This window comes from Gadus morhua, chromosome 20 (genome assembly GCF_902167405.1).
Source record: "Gadus morhua chromosome 20, gadMor3.0, whole genome shotgun sequence".
NCBI lineage: Eukaryota > Metazoa > Chordata > Actinopteri > Gadiformes > Gadidae > Gadus > Gadus morhua.
Window position 1 is genome coordinate 24,608,467 of NC_044067.1, and position 20,227 is coordinate 24,628,693.

The window sequence follows — 20,227 nt, forward strand, 5'->3', positions numbered from 1 at the left end:
CTCGCTCGTTGAAACGGGGATCCGTGTGTGAGCCACGGAATAACAGTGTCATTGACTTGCATTGGAGCCAATTCCGTAGCCACATCACGGACAATTTAAGTGATTACGTGAGACCACCACGGACTGTGAGTTAGGCGCCCGTGGTCGACTCGCTCGTTGAAACGGGGATCCGTGTGTGAGCCACTGAATAAAAGTGTCATTTACTTGCATTGGAGCCAATTCCGTAGCCACATCACGGACAATTTAAGTGATTCCGTCAGACCAGCACAGATTTTGAGTCAAGCCCCCGCCGTGGTCAACTTTGGCACACACACAGATTGAAACGGGAATCTGTGTGTGTGTGCCACGGAATATCAGTGTCATTTACTTGCATTGGAGCAACTTCCGTGGACACATCAAGGACAATTTAAGTGTTTCAGTGAGACCACCACGGGTTTTGAATTAATCCCCGTGGTCGACTCGCTCGTTGAAACGGGGATCCGTGTGTGAGCCACGGAACATCAGTGTCATTAACTTGCATTGGAGCGAATTCCGTGGCCACATCACGGAAATCGGCGTGTTTCCGTGATGTGGCTACGGATTTCAAGTTAAGCGTCCGTAGTCATTACACGGATTCCTGTGAGACCGGGTTGAAACGATGACGCCCAAGCAGTGTAATGCATTGCGTTCAAATATGTAACTCTGAGTCTGGAATAACGTATTCATTCATTCATTATGGATCTAATCATTGTTTCTGTACAAGTCCCGTCTCTGGCCACGGCAGCGCTCTCACTCCTTACGTCCTCCTCCTCTATAAAAGCTAATATGGTCAAGTCTATAATTGCTTACGGCCATACCACCTTAGGGACGCCCGATCTCGTCTGATCTCGGTAGCTAAGCAGGGACGGGCCTGGTTAGTACTTGGATGGGTGACCGCCTGGGAATACCAGGTGCTGTAAGCATTATACTTTTTCAACTCGAGCTCATTGGATGCAATGGCCTACCGTGCGCTGATCTTTAGCGCCCACTGTTTTGGAGAATTTAAGCAACATACAGACTCTGACGACGTCTCCTCAAACTCTATTTGTGAAACATGTGGGGACAGTGTAGTGACGTAGCAGAGAGCTGCAATGACGGCGGTCCACCTTAGTCCATCCCAGGTTTTGCAACGCTACGTTTCTTCAAAAGATCACGCAAACGATGACGCCAAAGCAGTGTAATGCATTGCGTTCAAATATGTAACTCTGAGTCTGGAATAACGTATTCATTCATTCATTATGGATCTAATCATTGTTTCTGTACAAGTCCCGTCTCTGGCCACGGCAGCGCTCTCACTCCTTACGTCCTCCTCCTGTATAAAAGCCAATATGGTCAACTCTATAATTGCTTACGGCCATACCACCTTAGGCACGCCCGATCTCGTCTGATCTCGGAAGCTAAGCAGGGTGTGGCCTGGTTAGTACTTGGAGGGGTGACCGCCTGGGAATACCAGGTGCTGTAAGCATTATACTATTTAAACTCGAGCTCATTGGATGCAATGGCCTACCGTGCGCTGATCTTTAGCGCCCACTGTTTTGGAGAATTTAAGCAACATACAGACTCTGACGACGTCTCCTCAAACTCTATTTGTGAAACATGTGGACAGTGTAGTGACGTAGCAGAGAGCTGCAATGACGGCGGTCCACCTTAGTCCATCCCAGGTTTTGCAACGCTACGTTTCTTCAAAAGATCACGCAAACGATGACGCCAAAGCAGTGTAATGCATTGCGTTCAAATATGTAACTCTGAGTCTGGAATAACGTATTCATTCCTTCCTTATGGATCTAATCATTGTTTCTGTACAAGTCCCGTCTCTGGCCACAGCGCTCTCACTCCTTACGTCCTCCTCCTGTATAAAAGCTAATATGGTCAAGCCTATAATTGCTTACGGCCATACCACCTTAGGCACGCCCGATCTAGTCTGATCTCAGAAGGTAAGCAGGGTCGGGCCTGGTTAGTACTTGGATGGGTGACCGCCTGGGAATACCAGGTGCTGTAAGCATTATACTATTTCAACTCGAGCTCATTGGATGCAATGGCCTACCGTGCGCTGATCTTTAGCGCCCACTGTTTTGGAGAATTTAAGCAACATACAGACTCTGACGACGTCTCCTCAAACTCTATTTGTGAAACATGTGGACAGTGTAGTGACGTAGCAGAGAGCTGCAATGACGGCGGTCCACCTTAGTCCATCCCAGGTTTTGCCACGCTACGTTTCTTCAAAAGATCACGCAAACGATGACGCCCAAGCAGTGTAATGCATTGCGTTCAAATATGTAACTCTGAGTCTGGAATAACATATTCATTCATTCATTATGGATCTAATCATTGTTTCTGTACAAGTCCCGTCTCTGGCCACGGCAGCGCTCTCACTCCTTACGTCCTCCCCCTGTATAAAAGCTAATATGGTCAAGTCTATAAATGCTTACGGCCATACCACCTTAGGCACGCCCGATCTCGTCTGATCTCGGAAGCTAAGCAGGGTCGGGCCTGGTTAGTACTTGGATGGGTGACCCCCTGGGAATACCAGGTGCTGTAAGCATTATACTTTTTCAACTCGAGCTCATTGGATGCAATGGCCTACCGTGCGCTGATCTTTAGCGCCCACTGTTTTGGAGAATTTAAGCAACATACAGACTCTGACGACGTCTCCTCAAACTCTATTTGTGAAACATGTGGACAGTGTAGTGACGTAGCAGAGAGCTGCAATGACGGCGGTCCACCTTAGTCCATCCAAAGGTTTTGCAACGCTACGGTTCTTCAAAAGATCACGCAAACGATGACGCCAAAGCAGTGAAATGCATTGCGTTCAAATATGTAACTCCGACACTGGAATAACGTATTCATTCATTCATTATGGATCTAATCATTGTTTCTGTACAAGTCCCGTCTCTGGCCACGGCAGCGCTCTCACTCCTTACGTCCTCCTCCTGTATAAAAGCTAATATGGGCAAGTCTATAATTGCTTACGGCCATACCATCTTAGGCACGCCCGATCTCGTCTGATCTCGGAAGCTATGCAGGGTCGGGCCTGGTTAGTACTTGGATGGGTGACCGCCTGGGAGTACCAGGTGAAAAAACATTCAGCTCGTTTTGCAACGCTACGTTTCTTCAAAAGATCACGCAAACGATGACGCCCAAGCAGTGTAATGCATTGCGTTCAAATATGTAACTCTGAGTCTGGAATATCGTATTCATTATGGATCTAATCATTGTTTCTGTACAAGTCCCGTCTCTGGCCACGGCAGTGCTCTCACTCCTTACGTCCTCCTCCTGTATAAAAGCTAATATGGTCAAGTCTTTAATTGCTTACGGCCATACCACCTTAGGCACGCCCGATCTCGTCTGATCTCGGAAGCTAAGCAGGGTCGGGCCTGGTTAGTACTTGGATGGGTGACCGGCTGGGAATACCAGGTGCTGTAAGCATTATACTATTTCAACTCGAGCTCAATGGATGCAATGGCCTACCGTGCGCTGATCTTTAGCGCCCACTGTTTTGGAGAATTTAAGCAACATACAGACTCTGACGACGTCTCCTCAAACTCTATTTGTGAAACATGTGGACAGTGTAGTGACGTAGCAGAGAGCTGCAATGACGGCGGTCCACCTTAGTCCATCCCAGGTTTTGCAACGCTACGTTTCTTCAAAAGATCACGCAAACGATGACGCCCAAGCAGTGTAATGCATTCCGTTCAAATATGTAATTCTGAGTCTGGAATAACGTATTCATTCATTCATTATGGATCATTGTTTCTGTACAAGTCCCGTCTCTGGCCACGGCAGCGCTCTCACTCCTTACGTCCTCCTCGTGTATAAAAGCTAATATGGTCAAGTCTATAATTGCTTACGGCCATACCACCTTAGGCACACCCGATCTCGTCTGATCTCGAAAGCTAAGCAGGGTCGGGCCTGGTTAGTACTTGGATGGTTGACCGCCTGGGGATACCAGGTGCTGTAAGCATTATACTATTTCAACTCGAGCTCATTGGATGCAATGGCCTACCGTGCGCTGATCTTTAGCGCCCACTGTTTTGGAGAATTTAAGCAACATACAGACTCTGACGACGTCTCCTCAAACTCTATTTGTGAAACATGTGGACAGTGTAGTGACGTAGCAGAGAGCTGCAATGACGGCGGTCCACCTTAGTCCATCCCAGGTTTTGCAACGCCACGTTTCTTCAAAAGATCACGCAAACGATGCCGCCAAAGCAGTGTAATGCATTGCGTTCAAATATGTAACTCTGAGTCTGGAATAACGTATTCATTCCTTCCTTATGGATCTAATCATTGTTTCTGTACAAGTCCCGTCTCTGGCCACGGCAGCGCTCTCACTCCCTACGTCCTCCCCCTGTATAAAAGCTAATATGGTCAAGTCTATAAATGCTTACCGCTATACCACCTTAGGCACGCCCGATCTCGTCTGATCTCGGAAGCTATGCAGGGTCGGGCCTGGTTAGTACTTGGATGGGTGACCGCCTGGGAATACCAGGTGCTGTAAGCATTATACTTTTTCAACTCGAGCTCATTGGATGCAATGGCCTACCGTGCGCTGATCTTTAGCGCCCACTGTTTTGGAGAATTTAAGCAACATACAGACTCTGACGACGTCTCCTCAAACTCTATTTGTGAAACATGTGGACAGTGTAGTGACGTAGCAGAGAGCTGCAATGACGGCGGTCCACCTTAGTCCATCCCAGGTTTTGCAACGCTACCTTTCTTCAAAAGATCACGCAAACGATGACGCCCAAGCAGTGTAATGCATTGCGTTCAAATATGTAATTCTGAGTCTGCAATAACGTATTCATTCATTCATTATGGATCATTGTTTCTGTACAAATCCCGTCTCTGGCCACGGCAGCGCTCTCACTCCTTACGTCCTCCTCGTGTATAAAAGCTAATATGGTCAAGTCTATAATTGCTTACGGCCATACCACCATAGGCACACCCGATCTCGTCCGATCTCGGAAGCTAAGCAGGGTCGGGCCTGGTTAGTACTTGGATGGGTGACCCCCTGGGAATACCAGGTGCTGTAAGCATTATATTATTTCAACTCGAGCTCATTGGATGCAATGGCCTACCGTGCGCTGATCTTTAGCGCCCACTGTTTTGGAGAATTTAAGCAACATACAGACTCTGACGACGTCTCCTCAAACTCTATTTGTGAAACATGTGGACAGTGTAGTGACGTAGCAGAGAGCTGCAATGACGGCGGTCCACCTTAGTCCATCCCAGGTTTTGCAACGCTACGTTTCTTCAAAAGATCACGCAAACGATGACGCCAAAGCAGTGTAATGCATTGCGTTCAAATATGTAACTCTGAGTCTGGAATAACTTATTCATTCATTCATTCATTATGGATCTAATCATTGTTTCTGTACAAGTCCCGTCTCTGGCCACGGCAGCGCTCACTCCTTACGTCCTCCCCCTGTATAAAAGCTAATATGGTCAAGTCTATAAATGCTTACGGCCATACCTCCTTAGGCACGCCCGATCTCGTCTGATCTCGGAAGCTAAGCAGGGTCGGGCCTGGTTAGTGCTTGGATGGGTGACCGCCTGGGAATACCAGGTGCTGTAAGCATTATACTTTTTCAACTCGAGCTCATTGGATGCAATGGCCTACCGTGCGCTGAATGATTATGCCGCTACATACCTCATCCAGACATCTGTCTCTATACATCACTTTACTCCGGCTCACACTGGCTCTATAAAAACTGTTATTGCTACTGCCCCCATTCACAGGGACCTTGCAGGGAAATTGGAAGGAAATTGAATATTTGCAAACATTATTTGTATAGGCCCCGTCAACGTGTTGCACAAAGGATCATGGGAAATATCTGAGTGTGTGTTGTAGTCTGTGATGAAGGTAAACGACGGTGCCATGCCGTAATTCCGACGCCTCATTGTTCCGACGTCTCAATGGTCCGAAATATTTCCCATTAGATCGACATGCCACTAGGCCGACGGTTCAATGTTACGAAAACGGAACCCATTGTTCCGAAGGGCCGTTTGTCCGATCTCTCTCTCTCTCCCTCTCTCTCCCTCCCCCTCTCTCCCTCCCCCTCCCCCTCTCTCTCTCTCTCTCTCTCTCTCTCCCTCCCCCTCTCTCCCTCCCCCTCTCTCCCTCCCCCTCCCCCCTCTCTCTCTCTCTCTCTCTCTCTCTCTCTCTCTCTCTCTCTCTCTCTCTCTCTCTCTCTCTCTCTCTCTCTCTCTCTCTGCACCAAAATACAACCTAGGCCCGCATATCACGTTCACGATGAATATTGGAGAGCAAATTTGGTCGAAAACACCCACATTTCATAAACTCACATGTATACCAACTACAAATATTATTGGGAGAGAGAAAAGACAGCTCTGTCCTCGCAGGACAGTTTATCTCAGCTTGCCACAACATGAGAGAATGAAATTCTAGACCAGGCCTCACTGTTTGATTGATAACTGATTACTAGTAACCTATAATGCCCTTTATGTAGCTTTTCATTTCATTAATTGAATGACTTGAATTATTATTTATTTTTTTACTATTAATTCTATATGTCAGTATCAGTATGTTATATTGTTATAGGTTGATATATGTACATATTGTTCTGACGTTCTCTATTGTTATTATGTGTAATATTTGTATTACTGTAACGCTTTGGCAACACTGTTTGGCTTACCAATAGTCATGCTAATAAAGCTTTTTGAATTGGAGAGAGACAGAGAGACAGAGAGACAGACAGACAGACAGACAGACAGACAGACAGACTATAACTTTAGTTTGCTGAAGTCTTCGAGCTGTGATTGGACCATCTAGTCACCTGTGGCCACTAGGGATGGGCAAAATGATTATTTTCCGGGAACTAGTTCTTTCAGTTCAGTTCACTATAACGATTCGTTTATTTGATTCGTTCGTTTTGATTCGTTTGTTACGTTCGTTAACGCCCCCCCCGCGAGACGGCCGTGAGCATAATTTAAACCACTTCTAGGCTCTAACCCCCTTGGAAATCGAGAAGATACACTAAATAGTATAAACAAACGTCCCACCAATATTTATACCTCTTGCTTACTCTCTATATTTCATTCATGGTTTTACATTTATAATTTTATTTTACTTCACATTTAATTCTTCATTGTTCAGGCATTACAGAACTTTCATGGTCATAAATAAAAAATACGAACTGCAGTTTAATTTCTTTATTTGTTCTTAAATTGACGTAGAATGGAGCAAAGACTCCTGGGATTGGGAAATGCGTTTATCCAATAAACAGATGGAGGTCAAGTCTATTTTCGAAATTTAGGGGGATACATGAGAGGCCCCACGTCGAATGGTATGACCCAAGATACGTCAGACAGAAAGCGCGCATATTCGACGGTACCGCCTTGTCATTTGTTTACCCAGGTGCCATTGCAACACCATTGCTACCTCTCATTGGCTGAATCTTTGAGAACGTTGTAGACTCAATCAATATAAGTCGCGGGGAGACTCTGTTCGTTTGTATATTTTATTTACGTGACCATATTTTTGGTTTATGTTAAAAAAATGAATCAAAGAACCAGTTCTTGTTTTGGGGAACCAGTTCTTGTCGTTCACGTTCGGGATTCGTTCGTTGTAACGAATCGGTCGCGACGACTCATCCCTAGTGCTCAGTGGAACGTGTGTGTGTACGCGTCTACTACTGTCACTGTCACCGCGGCTCGTTTTTTGTAATTGTATGGACATTTTTCACGGTTTGCTATTGCTCTGTTGTACCTGATGAAGTCACTATTGTGACGAAACGTCGTACCTGCATAAACGGTTATTAAACCCAAATAAAAACAGACTTTTTACCGGACCACTCGTGTTTTTATTAGTTTTTAACCTTTCACCATTCGCCTTTCACGCAACCTACCGTTGATGATGCCTGCTCCGAGCCAGCGCGACGACTGGACTCTGGTCCAGCACGGAAGACGCCACCATAGACCCCGGGACCCATCGGATATCGCCCCTCTGGTTAGTCTACCCTTTAGACCCCCACATACCATGAGACGCACTTACGCGTCATTCGCGGACCCTTACGGGCGCGACTGGGTTCCCCGCGACCCCCCTCCACGTGACTGGGAAGCCCGCTCATGACCCGCCCGGGACCCGTCTCCCTTCGAGTCGGCCTCGTATCCCCCAGCTTTCCTGCCTCAGGCCTACCGGTCCGGGTTTTTGCCACGACGAGATGAGCGCAGCTACCACGAAGCTAACGCGTGCCAGAACTTCCGCCCGTGACCGAGGCCTACCTACCGGCCCTCCTGGACCACGCCACCAGGTGCCCTCCAGACCGGGTCCTAGGCCCCGTGCCCGACCCCGCCCTCCACGACATCCCAGACCTCCGGAGACGTCTGCCGCGCGCTCCAGACCCCTAGCTCCGGACGCCCCGCGTTCTGATGACCCGGACTTCGCGCTGAAGAACCGCCTTATCTTCGCGGCCATCAAGGCGGCCCACCACCTGGACAACGCCTCCGGCCCGGACCCTCTCCCCATCATCGCCAGGCTCACCGCCTCCTTGACGGCCTCCATCCGCCCTGCTGTCCCCAACGCCGCAACCCTTGCCTTTCTTTATGGCAACGCTCGCAACTGGGGACACACCACCACCATCCTCCTGCGAGACCACTACAGGGCTACGGTGGCCCCGCGGACGCCCTGCGTGACGGCTCCCTGCCCTCCTCCGACCTGCCGCCTCCCTCCCCGGACCCCGGGGCCCCGGACAGCGATGACCGCGAGGACCGCTCTCCGTCCCAGGCCAGCTGCTATTCCCTCTTCTCCTCTCTGTTCCTCCCCACTTCCTCCCCCCCTCTCCCTCTTCTCCCCCCTCTCCCTGCAGTCTTGAGACCCCCTCCGGCCGCGCCCCTGCCGCAGAGAACGACACCTACCTCCGTCCTGCCTTGGCTCCGGACCCTCACTACGCCCCCTCCGCCAGCTCCTGCGTCTCCCGGCACGACACCTCCCCATGTGTTTGCCCAGACCAGCGCTTCCGCCCTGCCACGGCGCCGGACCCTCGCCACGCCCCTTCAGCCAGCTCCTGCGTCTCCCGGCATGACACCCCCCAGTGGGTCTGCCCAGACCAACGCTCGTCGGGACGCTGTCCCTGTCGTCAGCCCCGTTGGCTCCGACCGCGCCCGGCAGACCTTCAACCCTCCGGCTGACAGCGCCATCCTGGACACGCCCATACCGCCAGAAGGTCCCGTGTGACCCTTGACCCACCCGCGGACGGCGTCACGCCGATGGCACACGCACGCATGTTTTCTAGACGTGCCAGCACCGCCAGGAGGCTTGCCGGGAAGCCTCGTTCGGCTGCTCCACCACTGAGGGGCTCAGATACGGAGGCCTCTCCGTAGAATACCTCCAGGACATCATCTCATAGTGTGGGGTTGGGTTGGAGATAAAGGTTAGTTGTGTGATGATGGCCCGTGCCCCCGGCGTCACCGCATGTGGCGGCGCCGACCTTTGCTTTTGAACCTAACCCTAACCCTTTTTTTTCGCAACTTTGGAGTTTCTAATTTGGATGTATTTTACTTCTTTTACTTTGTTTTTTTCAAGTTACTTTTAAACAAAGTTAGTCTTAACTTAGTTGACCTGCATTTTGGAGCGAATAAACTTTATTCTTTTTTACCACCTGTGGAAATTACCTTATTCCCTTTGGTTTTAATCGAATCTCCTTCAAATGGCCCCCCCTTTTTTGGCTGGTGAGTACAGAGACATCTACGTGTTCAGCTTTTTTTTAACTTCGGACTGTAACAGTTTTGGGATATTCTACAACCCCCTCGGGCGGATCAACGACACCCTGTCTCCTAACCCAAGCACAGCCTACCTCCCAGCTAAAAAACACTCGACTGAACCGATTGGGGGAATCGACGTTATCCTGCTTCCTTGCTAAGCTAACCATGCCTCCTAGCTAAAAGACATTGCACCAGCTGACCGGATCAACAGTCTTCTATTTTGCCATTATTATTTTACATTCTTTGTTTATCGTATGGTTATAACTACATCTATTGTTTTAATCTCCATTTTTTGCAAGCTATGGTTTTAACCTTATTTTAGTTTAGTTGATTTTACATCTCTCCATTATCTTTTCCTTATTTTTTCTACGTTGGTTCTTTTTTTTTGTGATCAATTTTTTATTGTATTTTATATTTCATACAAGAAACAGTTACACATATACACAAGTAAGACAACATAACACATATAATACTCAACCATACTCCCCCCCTCCCCCCCAAGCCCACCCACCCCCAGGTCTTGCCTCCCACAAAGACAGAATCAATAATTTGAGAAACTCAGCAAATTTGTTCAATAGGCCTAATACTAACATGTGAAATAGATAAAGAAACAAAAAGAAAAGGAAAAGGATGAAAAAGCAGTGAGTAAGGCATAGATACAGTAAGCCATGACTACCCTCCCAACATACTGTCAATAAAGGTGGACCATAAGTTAATATTTCTAGCTTGGGCGCCATGCATGCTGGCCACAGATCTCTCTAATTTAGCCAGATCTATGACTGTGTCATGAGGAGCTTTCCATCTCTGTGCTACAAGCTTTTTAGCAGCAGTAAGGCCTACCAAAAACCAGCGTTGGTGCATCAGAGAAAGATCTAGACCCGTAAAATCACTCAGCAATAAGATAGTTGGGGAGCAGTGGATGGTACGCCCAAGTACTATAGACATCCTATTGGATACCATACTCCAAAAGTCGCTCACCCCAGGGCACTCCCAGACCATGTGAACAAAGGTACCTATAGTACCTAGAGAGCATAGCTGGCAGTTAGGAGATGGATTTAATTTCATCAAGAATAATTTATGAGGAGTGCAGTAGAGTCTGTGTATGAAATTGTAGTGAATCATCTGATGGTTGGGATTACGCGAAGATAGGTCAAGCTTTGACCAGACTATGGACCAATTGATTGAAGAAGGTGCAATTGAGAGATCATGGCTCCAGCGACTATCCACTTGCAAAGGTTTTTCTGCATGTTTGGACATAAATGTGTATAGAGCAGAGACCAAGCCTTTGGTAGATGAACTGCCACATATTTTATGAATTGGATGAGGCACCATGTTTTCACCCCAGGGGACTCCGTATGCCCGTAAGGCGCTGCGGAGTTGTAGGTAGAAGAAAAAGGAGGTGCCGGGTAAATTGTAATGCGATTTCAAGTCCTGAAAAGATCTGAGCGCATTATCTGACATAATGTCGGAAAGGGTATTAATCCCTTTATCCCTCCACTGAGGGAAGGACATCGGGTGACCACCCAAGCAAAGGGCGAAATTATTAAATAAAGGAAGGTGAGGATGGAATTTAAAGTGATTGCTAGACTGTGATTCCACAGTTCTCCATATGGCAACAAGATGTGAGATTAAAGAGCCAAATTTGGATTTACACATTTTGAGAGGGATGTTTGAGTAAATAACATCCTAAAGCCTATGTGGTATTACTAGATGTTCCTCTAATGAACGCCAGGCTACCTGAGCCTCTGGATCTAACCAGGTATGAAGAGAACGAAGGGTTGAGGACCAAAAATAAAACTGGAAATTTGGAAGTCCAAGGCCACCTGAGAGTTTGTGCCTCTGCAAAATAGACATTTTAATCCGTGGGCGTTTCCCTTTCCAGACATACCTGGAAACAAATGTATGTAGTTTATCCCAGTGACCAACTGGGGGAGCTAAGGGAAGCATTGAACTACAGAAGTTGACTCGCGGTAGGATGTTCATCTTTACGATAGAAGCTCTTGCTCGAAATGAATTAGGAATGGACGACCAACGCTCCAAATCGGATTCCACCTGCCTGAGAGTCGAGTTATAATTAACCGAGACTGTAGTTTGTAATGAAGGAAAAATCGATAGACCTAGGTATTTAAAATTGTCAACTACTGGAATAATGTTTGGTAAGGAAGCATGCCTCATAGTGTCGTTTAGAGGAAGGAGAGCTGACTTAGACCAGTTTATTTTGTAGCCAGAGATACTCCCGAATTGATCAAATATAGACAAAATATGTGGTGTAGATTTAATTGCATCACCAAGATAAAGCAAAATATCATCACAATAAAGAGAGATGAAATGATCTGTTCCATGGACAATAACAGGAGTATGGGTTGACTGACGCACCGTCTGGGCCAGAGGTTCCAAAGATAAAATGAATAAAAGTGGAGAAAGAACGCAGCCTTGTCTAGAGCTGCGGCCCACTGGAAACAACGAAGAACAGATATTGCCAGTCATTACCATGGCTGAAGGGGAGGCGTAGAGCGTTTTAATCATGTTGATGAAATGGATACCAAATCCCATATGCTGAAGGACAGCCCATAAATAGTGCCATTCAAGGCGATCAAAAGCTTTTTCTGCGTCCAGAGATAATACAGCACAGGGCGTTTGGACCTCAGCTGAAGCTTCGACAATGTGCAAAAGTCTGCGAACATTATCAGAAGATAAGCGAGATTTTACGAAGCCAGTTTGGTCAGGGTGAATGAGCTTATTCATAAGGGGTTCAAGCCTTAGTGCAAGCACTTTAGCAAAAAGTTTAACGTCAGCATTCAAGAGCGATATAGGACGATAATTTGCACATTCATTTGGGTCTTTCCCTTTTTTATGGAGTAAGGTGATTGTAGCGGTGTTAACATCTCTTGAAAAGGAACCACTTGAAATGGCATGATTGATCATGTTCAGCAATAGAGGGCCAAGTTGAGACCAACACTGTAAATATAGTTCTGGAGGAATTCCGTCAAAACCCGCCGATTTGCCTTTATTAAGACTGCGTAAAGCCCTCTCCAATTCGAGTAGGGTAAATGGTTTGTCCAGAGACGTAGCCTCATGGGGCAGCAATTTAGTAAGATTTAAATTCTTGAAAAATAAATCAAATTTAGAAGAGTCATGAGGAACTTCAGAACTATACAAGTTGGAATAAAAGGAGCGGAATGTCTCATTAATTAATTTGGGGTCAGTTACTGGAGCGCCAGCTGGTGTTTTAATGGCGGGTATGTGCGCAAAGTTTTCACTGGCACGAAGGCTTAAGGCAAGTGACCGGCTGGGGCGGGCCCCCTCAAAGTAATGGTGCTGGCGCGTATGATGGATAAGAAATTCAGCGTGCTGTCGGGATAGGGAATTCAGCTCCTCTTTTATTTTATTACGTTGGGTGATTGAGTCAGGAGTTACGTTGTTGTGCATAGTACCTTCTAGTTGCCCGAGATCACCCTCCAGCTCAAGAATCCTGCGTTGACGCGTTTTGTTTAAATTAGAGGAAAACGATATGCAGTTACTTCTAATATAGCCTTTTACAGAATCCCATAGGATACGAGTGTCCTCTACTGAATGCAAGTTAAAAGATATGAATTCTGCTAGGCCAGATTCAAGTTGCACCAAAAAGCTCTCATTGCGCAGCAAAGAGGTATTGAAGCGCCAGCGTGGGGCGCGGTCACGAGATACGGAAAGGTTAGCCCTACAGATGACAGCCTTGTGATCTGAGAAGGCCAGGGGGATCATGTCCGTGCTTACCTTTTCGAGGAGATCCTTCGATACAAAAATGAAGTCTATTCTGGAAAATGAATGATGTCTTGCGGAAAAAGTCTTGTTTATTGTGATTGGTAACGCGCCATATATCTATTACTGAAAATTCCTGAGCCCATTTCCTCAATGCAACCGACGCTGATCTCTGATCACTGCCCTCTACTACAGCCGTCCTGTCCACAGAGTGGTCCCAAACCGCATTAAAGTCTGCCCCTACGTTGGTTCTTTTTAAACTCCAACTCCCAAACCCCCTCCTGTTTTTGTAAATAGGCCTGGGCCTTTTTTATTTTCATTCCATTTTCTCCCAACGAAATGGCTAATGATTTTAGAAATAGGTTTAGCCTATTGGGTAGGCCTACTCACCCCACAGATCCACAGAAACATTCTCTTTTGAAATTGACTCCGGTCGGGACGAGTCTTTCAACTGATCTAGACCCGAAATTAATTAAACATTATTTTCAAATACTACAATCAATTCCATCACACAGAAATTTTAGAAGAATCCATTAGAACAGGTATCCCACCATTAGGGATGGCTAGGAAGGTAGCCCCCCGCTGCCACAGCGCTTACCAGTGACCAGGCCGCGTCCGCCTCCGGTCGTCCCACCGGTGCGGACCACCTCGGCAGTCATTGACCCTCCTTGCGTCTTGCAGACGAGCCTTGGATCTCCCACGCCGGACCCCGAGCCCCCAGTCACCATTCTCGCTTCCTCAACCCCTAGACCCAGCCGTCTCTCCCCTACAGGTGACGCGACCCGGAAACGGCTCTGCCCGCCGTCCTCCTCGCTGGCGCTGACCTCTCCACTACCTGGCCAGGCGGAGGAACCTTCCCTGACAATGAAAAAGATAAACATCATTAATAATGGTTCAATTAAGAAATCTGACCCACTCACAGTTTGCGTTGAGATTCACCCTTGCCCTCTCACGCCTCCTCTGACCACTCCTGCTGATGTTGCCCTTGCCCCAGTGGGGGAAGATCTGAGTCGCCAAGCCCCGACTTCTCCTTCCCTTTTCTCTTCCTCTATGCTCAGTACTTCTTACCGCCAGCCCTGCATACACCCCCCTACGAACCGCAAAGCCACTATGTGGTCCCTCCCTATCAGAAAACCCATAATTATCACGGGCGATTCAAACTTGGCCCGGATTCCAAAAAGAAAAATGGACGACATCCAAATAGACAGCTTTCCAGGAGCTACATTAAGAAACCTAACAGCCGCTATCTGAGACACACATCTCCCAGACCGGACACTAAACTCATTTTGTTATCCATCGGCAAAAACAACTGTCTTAGAGAACAAACAGCCATCACAATAATCAAGGACACCCGACGTTTAATTAGGACAGCCAGAGAAAAATTCCCCCAGGCTGGCATTGCTATTCCCCTCTTAACGGTATCTATTTAACTATCCGCCACCCAACTCCGTTGTGTCAAGGCTTTTAACGACTTTATTAGAGATAATATCGAGGACGTTGACTCACGTGCTGGCTACCTTAACACACTGTCGACACTTAAATTCCAGACCGCCCATGACAACATTCACTGGACTCCGGAGACAGCGAAGTCTATGCTGGATGACTGGCTGACTCAGCTGGGTTTATAGCCAGACCACCAGGCGCACCGCCGTCCCCTCCGTCCTCAGTATCTAACGTCACTAACCTTTCTGCTCTTCATCTGTCCCCGTCAGGAGATCCTCGAACGAGGCCTCACCTTCATCCCCACACCGTCACTCCCAGACCGTGACCCGTTGAGACTACAACGTCTATCTGGGAACCAGCCATGAAGTCCGTCTCGAAGCCTATACGCCAGCTCATCGATCAGGACCTCCGTTCCTTCCGTGACCTCCGACCTCGACGTCCTGTAGGGGAGGACAATATTACTGCCCATCAACAACAGGCCCTCAAAAAATTAAAATCTCGCCATGAGATAATTATTAAACCGGCGGATAAGGGAGGGCAAATTGTAATTCAGGATCGAAGTAATTACATTCTGGAGGCGACACGTCAACTTAATGACCCCCTCTACTATCGCCCTCTCACGCAGCCCATGTACCTGGAGACTGAGACGATGGTTAGGGTCTTAATTATTCTACCTTCTCCCCAAAATACACAAACCCCCAGAGAATTGGACTGTTCCATTCGTGGTCCCTCCGGGACGCCCCATAGTAAGTGACTGTGGCTCTGAATTGTACCATTTGGCGGAGTTTATAGATTTTTATATAAACCCCCTATCCCATACTCACCCGAGCTACCTCAAGGACACATATACATTTGTTAACAAGTTAAAAAATCTCACCGTCCCCGATAACACGTTTATCTTTTCAATCTATGTAGATTCCTTGTACACGAACATCGACACTGTCCTGGGCCTTGAGGCGGTGAAGAAAGCATTGGCTTCGTCACCTGATCCATCTCATCCTGATACATTTATTTTAAAGTTTTTAGAAATCACTCTTATCCGTAACGACTTTTTATTCGAGAAATCGTTCTTTTTACAAATATGCGGCTGCGCCATGGGGAGGAAATATTCACCGGCCTACGCGGACATTTATCTGGCCGACTGGGAGGAATCTGCATTTCTTAAATGCCTGTCACGCCCCTTAATTTATTTCCGCTATCTAGATGATATCTTTGGACTCTGGGACAAATCCGAAACGGAATTCAACCACTTTATGCATAACCTCAACTCACACCACCCCCATATCAAACTCAAACACACTCTCCATCTTCAGCAGGTCCCCTTCCTTGACACGATAGTTTTTTTCACAGAGACGAAGGATGGACACAAAACATTAGCCACCAAGGTTTATTTTAAAGACAAGGACAGGCTTTCCTTATTATTTAACACCAGCTACCATCCCCGGCATACTTTCAGCTCCATCATCAAGTCACAACTAATCCGTTTCCACCGCATCTGCTCTCTACCCCACCACGTAGAGGAGGCCAGCAGGACCCTTTTCAAGGCCGTTAGACCTTGCGGCTATTCCAAACGTTTTCTTTGGACTATTAAAGGGGAAGTGACCGCCCTCTTCCAGCCAGGCCGGCCCGTTCTCCATGGAAAAAAGAACACGGAACATAGGTTAATTCCATTCATTACAACATTCTAGCGACAACTAGGCCCCCTCAAGCAAGCTATAAAACAACATTTTAATTCCGCCAAAACTCAAACCGCCCCACTCGCTTCTTTTAAAAATGTAATGTCATACCGCCGTAATAAAAATCTGCAGGACATGCTAGTCCATACGGCACACAACAAAGCAATACGCACAACCTTCGACCCCTTTTTTACCAACCTGAAATACATCTTCAACTGTCGAGCCGGTGTCCCCATCTCGCAGACCTTCACACTACTCTCCTGCAATGTCGTCTACGCCATCCAGTGCAAATTATGCAGGAGCATCTATGTGGGCGAAACGGGAGCTACTATCAAACCAAGGTTATAACAACACATTTACCATATTCAGAAAGGAACAAACGATAAACGGCTGTATACTCACTTCATTTCAAATCATATCAACAACTTTTCATTGTCCGGTCTAGAGACCAATGTCGGTTGGTCCCTGGTCCAGAGGAGAGCTGCTGTAAGAAGGTGGATCTTTAAGCTTTCCTCCATAGCCCCGTTTGGCCTAAATGATGATCGGTCTCGCCCCTCCATCCGTCCCGGTCCTCATCATAACTTCCCCAGCATCCTTTCTCCTAAAACATAGCCACTCAATCAGTTCCTTACCATAACCTATTCCCTCCCCCCCCTCCTAAACATAACCTTTCTCACATATTTTATTTATTTTATTGATTTTATTTCATTTCGTTTATTTTATGGAAGCAAACGTATTTAAATTGCTTGTGCCCGTGCCCTCCTCTCCTCCTGTTACATGGTAGTAGTGCATGGGAGACTACATGATAGTCCCATGTACTGCTGCATGGCGCATGAGGGAGCGCCCTAATCCTAACCCTAACCCTAACCCAGGGTTGGTAGACGCTGGGAATACCAGGAACTCTCCGCCATGGTTCCGGATGAAGCGTCTTGCCGCTCACTGGTCGACCACCTCGAAAACAGAGGATTCTTTGTTGTCGGTGAACCGTTGGAGGACGCGCATGGTGCAGAGCCCAGGTTGGTTGCGCTCACGATTTGATTAGCATTTGAGGGGACTCTTCTTTTTTCATGTCTCAAGTGTACATTGCTTTTATGAATCTGTGATGCATGTCAGCTCTCAGGAGACGGGGCACAGGCCTGAGCACAAGCGTCTGCTGGAGATGGCAGAGGGTCGGACAGAGGAAGCTTGCCATGGGCTCCTAACGGGCGAGCGGTTGCCGCAACATGAGATGACGCTGTACCGGTACTTTTGCATGGCCACCCTGACGATCACGCACCGTGTACCGGAAGAGACGGTGGTGGACTTCAAAGTAACTCATTCCAATGTTCCCTCCAGCCGGTTTCTGTTTCCCTCCAACTTTGACTCTGCTCGGTTCGAGTTGTTTGTATCCTCGCCTACAATAAGAGTCCCCCGTAACAGGTCACTGAGTGGAATGACAGGCAGGTGAGCGCCGGTGTCGGGGCGACGATCTACTTCCGAGACGGTGCGGACAGAGCTGTTTTCAGCGTAGACGAGGAGAGGGTGAGCAGAGCGTGTCTTCTTTTGTTTTGATGTTTTTGTTTTGTTTTTCACATTCAAGTGAAGAATTGAATGTGAAAAAAAGCAAGTGAAGAAAGCGTTTCCGCGGACGGGATTTCACAGCTTGGCCTTTCGTTTCCCACCGACAGTGGTTAGGTGCCTACTTCACGGCCATCAGGCCGCTCTACCTGACGCGGAAAGGGGAAGCAGCGGATGACCAGGGCTGCTTCTTCCTGGGGTGGCCAATCCCAGGTCCGACTTGTGCCGTCTCTGGAGGCAGTGAGTGTACTCTTTTATTACTTAAACAGGGGTGTGGCAATCGCCCTCACTAAGCGACCAGAACTAGCAGGTTGCTTGGATAACTTGGAGCTGGTAGTGATTAGTTGGTTTTTGTTCTTCACACCTCTCCTCCACGACACAGCTGTCGGAAGATCTGCGAGGGAGCGGGCCCGAATCCGCCGCCCGTTACGGCCGAGGCCACGGGGACGTCTTCGCGGGACAAAAGGTAAACATTGTGCGTTAAGGGCGCTGACACAAACACGTCCGACATCACAGCCACCCGGTTGCCATGCGTGCTTTTCTCTTCCTGCAGTTCTGTGTCGGGGAAAGGGTCACGTGACGACCAATGGGACGCTTTCTTCAGTGAATTCCCCGTAACAATAGGTGCCCTCGCGCCCTCCAAAGATAAGAGGACTTGTCGGTGCCGGGTTTGGTGATGAACAGACGCCCTATTTCAATTGGAGGCGCATCCAGCTGGAAAAGCGTGTGCTACATGTCCCCGGTAGGCACCGGCTTGGTCTTTGTCAAACAGATACTGTATGCCGTCTGTGAAGAGCTGCTTAGTGTCTCACTATGACTGCATCTCCTTTTCCCATCGCCTGTGTGTCTTACCGACTCACATACACAATGCCTCACTCGCTCACTCTGTCGCTCAATCCCAGTCTCACTCATTCACTGCCTCAGTCACTGCCTCACGCCTCACTAACTCGCTCCCTCTGTTCTTACCAGCTTCCGCTGGCAGGCAGCGACCGACCGAGGCCAAAGTGGCAGCCATTGTGGCCAAGGAGGAGTGGAAAACGAATGTCCCCTCTCTCCCGGATGTGCTCCAGGCGTGGGTCTCCCCTTTAAAGGCAGCCATTGAGGACGACAAAGGTGTCCTCAAGTCAGTGGTGGAGCAAAGGTGGAAGGTGATCGATTTTAAGGATTTCAGAGAACACAAGGGTAGAGGTGAGGGAAGACAGAAAAGCACAGTGCAAACTTTACTGTGATGACTTTGCCATGGCAGCAAAATAACGGCTGTTTATGTGTTTGTGTTTCTCTTTCGCTCTTCTGTGCAGGCGTCATTGCCACCATGCCGTTCTCCAAAGGTGAAGTGATCTGCGACTGTCACGGAAAGCTCATCTCTGAATCGGAGGGGAAGAAGATGATGGATGAAATGCAGGAGGGAGTGATGTGCTACCTCTTCTTCGTCAGGGGCAGGCTAGGCACCAAGCTGTGCATCGATTCCCAGAACTTCCCCTGCGAGTGCCGCCCTGGATAGGACACCTTTGGAAGGCGCATGAACGACTCGGGCAAGGCGTCCAATGTGAAGCCTGTGTTGATCCAGTTGAACTTCGCAGACGGACCCCAAGACACTGTCCTGTTCTTGGCCCAGAGAAACATAGCCGGCAACGAAGAGCTGCGTTGGGACTATGGTGTGAGACGGATGTCCTTCAGAGATGAGGGCATGGACCTGGCATGGCTGGATGACTGAAATGATTTGCGTTGGTTCATTGTGTTCCCTCATTTGTTGTTGCCGGTTGTTGCTGTTCTTGTTGTTGTTTAGCGTCATGTTTTGAATAAATGTTTGTGCTTCAAAGGACAACGCCTTGAATAGATGAACTTTATTAATCCCCGTTCATGTTAACATTACATTGACAAAGAGTGGGTGCCAGAAAAAGTGAAAAACACAACAGTGCTCGTTTAAGGGCTTAAACGTTGAGCTAACATTGCTACTGCAGGAAAAGGGCATGCATAAAATGTGCACTGCATGTGAAACATTCCGTAATGATATATGGGACAATTGCAATCGCCAGACATGAGGAAGAACAAATGTATTGCCACATAAG

At 47.9% G+C, this 20,227-nt stretch overlaps 1 protein-coding gene, 9 non-coding genes and 1 pseudogene across 10 annotated transcripts; all 11 read left to right on the forward strand.

The window, feature by feature from the left end:
• Positions 1 to 822: 822 nt before the first annotated feature.
• Positions 823 to 941, forward strand: LOC115533761 (5S ribosomal RNA). Its single transcript, XR_003974252.1, has one exon. It is a non-coding gene; the product is annotated as a 5S ribosomal RNA (ribosomal RNA).
• A 423-nt stretch (positions 942 to 1,364) lies between these two features.
• On the forward strand, positions 1,365 to 1,483 carry LOC115533740 (5S ribosomal RNA). Its single transcript, XR_003974238.1, has one exon. It is a non-coding gene; the product is annotated as a 5S ribosomal RNA (ribosomal RNA).
• Positions 1,484 to 1,901: 418 nt separating this feature from the next.
• LOC115533741 (5S ribosomal RNA) lies at positions 1,902 to 2,020 on the forward strand. The gene has a single exon (XR_003974239.1). It is a non-coding gene; the product is annotated as a 5S ribosomal RNA (ribosomal RNA).
• A 421-nt stretch (positions 2,021 to 2,441) lies between these two features.
• On the forward strand, positions 2,442 to 2,560 carry LOC115533744 (5S ribosomal RNA). The gene has a single exon (XR_003974242.1). It is a non-coding gene; the product is annotated as a 5S ribosomal RNA (ribosomal RNA).
• Positions 2,561 to 2,982: 422 nt separating this feature from the next.
• Positions 2,983 to 3,100, forward strand: LOC115533752 (uncharacterized; annotated as a pseudogene).
• A 225-nt stretch (positions 3,101 to 3,325) lies between these two features.
• LOC115533753 (5S ribosomal RNA) lies at positions 3,326 to 3,444 on the forward strand. The gene has a single exon (XR_003974243.1). It is a non-coding gene; the product is annotated as a 5S ribosomal RNA (ribosomal RNA).
• A 416-nt stretch (positions 3,445 to 3,860) lies between these two features.
• On the forward strand, positions 3,861 to 3,979 carry LOC115533739 (5S ribosomal RNA). The gene has a single exon (XR_003974237.1). It is a non-coding gene; the product is annotated as a 5S ribosomal RNA (ribosomal RNA).
• Positions 3,980 to 4,400: 421 nt separating this feature from the next.
• Positions 4,401 to 4,519, forward strand: LOC115533742 (5S ribosomal RNA). Its single transcript, XR_003974240.1, has one exon. It is a non-coding gene; the product is annotated as a 5S ribosomal RNA (ribosomal RNA).
• A 416-nt stretch (positions 4,520 to 4,935) lies between these two features.
• LOC115533732 (5S ribosomal RNA) lies at positions 4,936 to 5,054 on the forward strand. Its single transcript, XR_003974231.1, has one exon. It is a non-coding gene; the product is annotated as a 5S ribosomal RNA (ribosomal RNA).
• A 423-nt stretch (positions 5,055 to 5,477) lies between these two features.
• LOC115533763 (5S ribosomal RNA) lies at positions 5,478 to 5,596 on the forward strand. Its single transcript, XR_003974254.1, has one exon. It is a non-coding gene; the product is annotated as a 5S ribosomal RNA (ribosomal RNA).
• Positions 5,597 to 17,457: 11,861 nt separating this feature from the next.
• On the forward strand, positions 17,458 to 19,938 carry LOC115532850 (uncharacterized). The gene is made up of 6 exons (XM_030342822.1): positions 17,458 to 17,617; positions 17,715 to 17,910; positions 18,021 to 18,122; positions 18,269 to 18,398; positions 19,128 to 19,346; positions 19,457 to 19,938. The coding sequence occupies exons 1-6, from the start codon at positions 17,511 to 17,513 to the stop codon at positions 19,657 to 19,659; spliced, it is 957 nt and encodes a 318-aa protein (XP_030198682.1). The 5' UTR covers positions 17,458 to 17,510; the 3' UTR covers positions 19,660 to 19,938.
• The last annotated feature ends 289 nt before the right edge of the window (positions 19,939 to 20,227 follow it).